The 2,061-nt window shown below is 57.2% G+C and overlaps 1 protein-coding gene across 1 annotated transcript in view; it reads right to left on the bottom strand.

Annotated features, from left to right (window-relative positions):
* Positions 1 to 2,026: 2,026 nt before the first annotated feature.
* CLN3 (CLN3 lysosomal/endosomal transmembrane protein, battenin) overlaps positions 2,027 to 2,061 on the bottom strand; it is a gene marked incomplete at both ends in the record, with an annotated part of 42,497 nt that continues 42,462 nt past the window's right edge. The window contains one exon of the mRNA XM_065733087.1: positions 2,027 to 2,046. Coding sequence (XP_065589159.1) covers positions 2,027 to 2,046 — 20 coding nt within the window. The remainder of the gene's footprint in view (positions 2,047 to 2,061) is intronic.

Raw genomic sequence — 2,061 nt, 5'->3', positions numbered from 1 at the left:
CCCCATATCACCCCATATCTCCCCATATATCCCCATATCTCCCCATAGGGACCCCATATCTCCCCATATATCCCATATCTCCCTGTAGGGACCCCATATCACCCCACAGGGACCCCCATATCTCCTCTTAAGGACCCCATATCTCCCCATAGGGACCCCATATCACCCCATATCACCCCACAGGGACCCCATATCTCCTCTTAAGGACCCCATATCTCCCCATAGGGACCCCATATCACCCCATATCTCCCCATAGGGACCCCATATCTCCCCATATATCCCCATATCTCCCCATAGGGACCCCATATCTCCTCTTAAGGACCCCATATCTCCCCATATCTCCCCATAGGGACCCCACATCGCCCCACCCTGCACGGGGGGGTCGGCGTGGTGGATGTTGTCCTGCAGGTGGGACATGAGCACACACTGCCCCACACGGACACCCCATAGAGCCCCACAGGGACCCCATATCACCCCATATCTCCCCATAGGGACCCCATATCTCCTCTTAAGGACCCCATATCTCCCCATAGGGACCCCATAGAGCCCCACAGAGCCCATAGGGACCCATAGAGCCCCAAAGAGCCCATAGAGCCCCATAGGGACCCCATATCTCCCCATAGGGACCCCATATCTCCCCATATCACCCCATATCTCCCCATATATCCCCATATCTCCCCATAGGGACCCCATATCTCCCCATATATCCCCATATCTCCCTGTAGGGACCCCATATCACCTCCACAGGGACCCCATATCTCCTCTTAAGGACCCATATCTCCCCATAGGGACCCCATATCACCCCATATCACCCCACAGGGACCCCATATCTCCTCTTAAGGACCCCATATCTCCCCATAGGGACCCCATATCACCCCATATCTCCCCATAGGGACCCCATATCTCCCCATATATCCCCATATCTCCCCATAGGGACCCCATATCTCCTCTTAAGGACCCCATATCTCCCCATATCTCCCCATAGGGACCCCACATCGCCCACCTGCACGGGGGGGTCGGCGTGGTGGATGTTGTCCTGCAGGTGGGGACATGAGCACACACTGCCCCACACGGGACACCCCATAGAGCCCCACAGGGACCCCATATCACCCCATAGGGACCCCATATCTCCCCATAGGGACCCCATAGAGCCCACAGAGCCCCATAGGGACCCATAGAGCCCCAAAGAGCCCCATAGAGCCCCATAGGGACCCCATATCTCCCATAGGGACCCCATATCTCCCCATATATCCCCATATCTCCCCATAGGGACCCCATAGAGCCCCACAGAGCCCCATAGGGACCCCATACCTCCCCACAGGGACCCCATATCTCCCCATATATCCCCATATCTCCCCATAGGGACCCCATATCACCCCATAGGGACCCATAGAGATCCACAGAGCCCCATAGGGCTCTGTAGAGATCCATAGAGCCCCATTAGGGACCCCATATCTCCTCTTAAGGACCCCATATCTCCCCATAGGGACCCCCATAGAGCCCCACAGAGCCCTATAGGGACCCCATATCTCCCCATAGAGCCCCACAGAGCCCCATAGGGACCCCATATCTCCCATAGGGACCCCATATCTCCCAGTATATCCCCATATCTCCCCATAGGGACCCCATAGAGCCCCACAGAGCCCCATAGGGACCCCATATCTCCCCATAGGGACCCCATATCTCCCCATAGGGACTCCATATCACCCCATAGGGACCCATAGAGATCCACAGAGCCCCATAGGGCTCTGTAGAGATCCATAGAGCCCCATAGGGACCCCATATCTACTCTTAAGGACCCCATATCTCCCCATAGGGACCCCATAGAGCCCCACAGAGCCCCATAGGGACCCCCATATCTCCCCATAGGGACCCCATGAGCCCCACAGAGCCCCATAGGGACCCCATATTCTCCTCTTAAGGACCCCATATCTCTCCCCGTAGGGGACCCCATATCTCCCGTAGGGACCCTATAGAGCCCCATAGGGACCCCATATCTCCCCATAGGGACCCCATATCACCCCACATCGCCCCACATCGCCCCACCTGCACGGGGGGGGT

The sequence above is a fragment of the Cyrtonyx montezumae genome, unplaced genomic scaffold, assembly GCF_038088225.1.
Source record: "Cyrtonyx montezumae isolate F1298 unplaced genomic scaffold, pur_monq_1.0 scaffold_165, whole genome shotgun sequence".
Taxonomy (NCBI): Eukaryota; Metazoa; Chordata; class Aves; order Galliformes; family Odontophoridae; genus Cyrtonyx; species Cyrtonyx montezumae.
The sequence above is the reverse complement of the archived record's forward strand: the minus strand, read 5'-3'. Positions and strand labels throughout refer to the sequence as shown.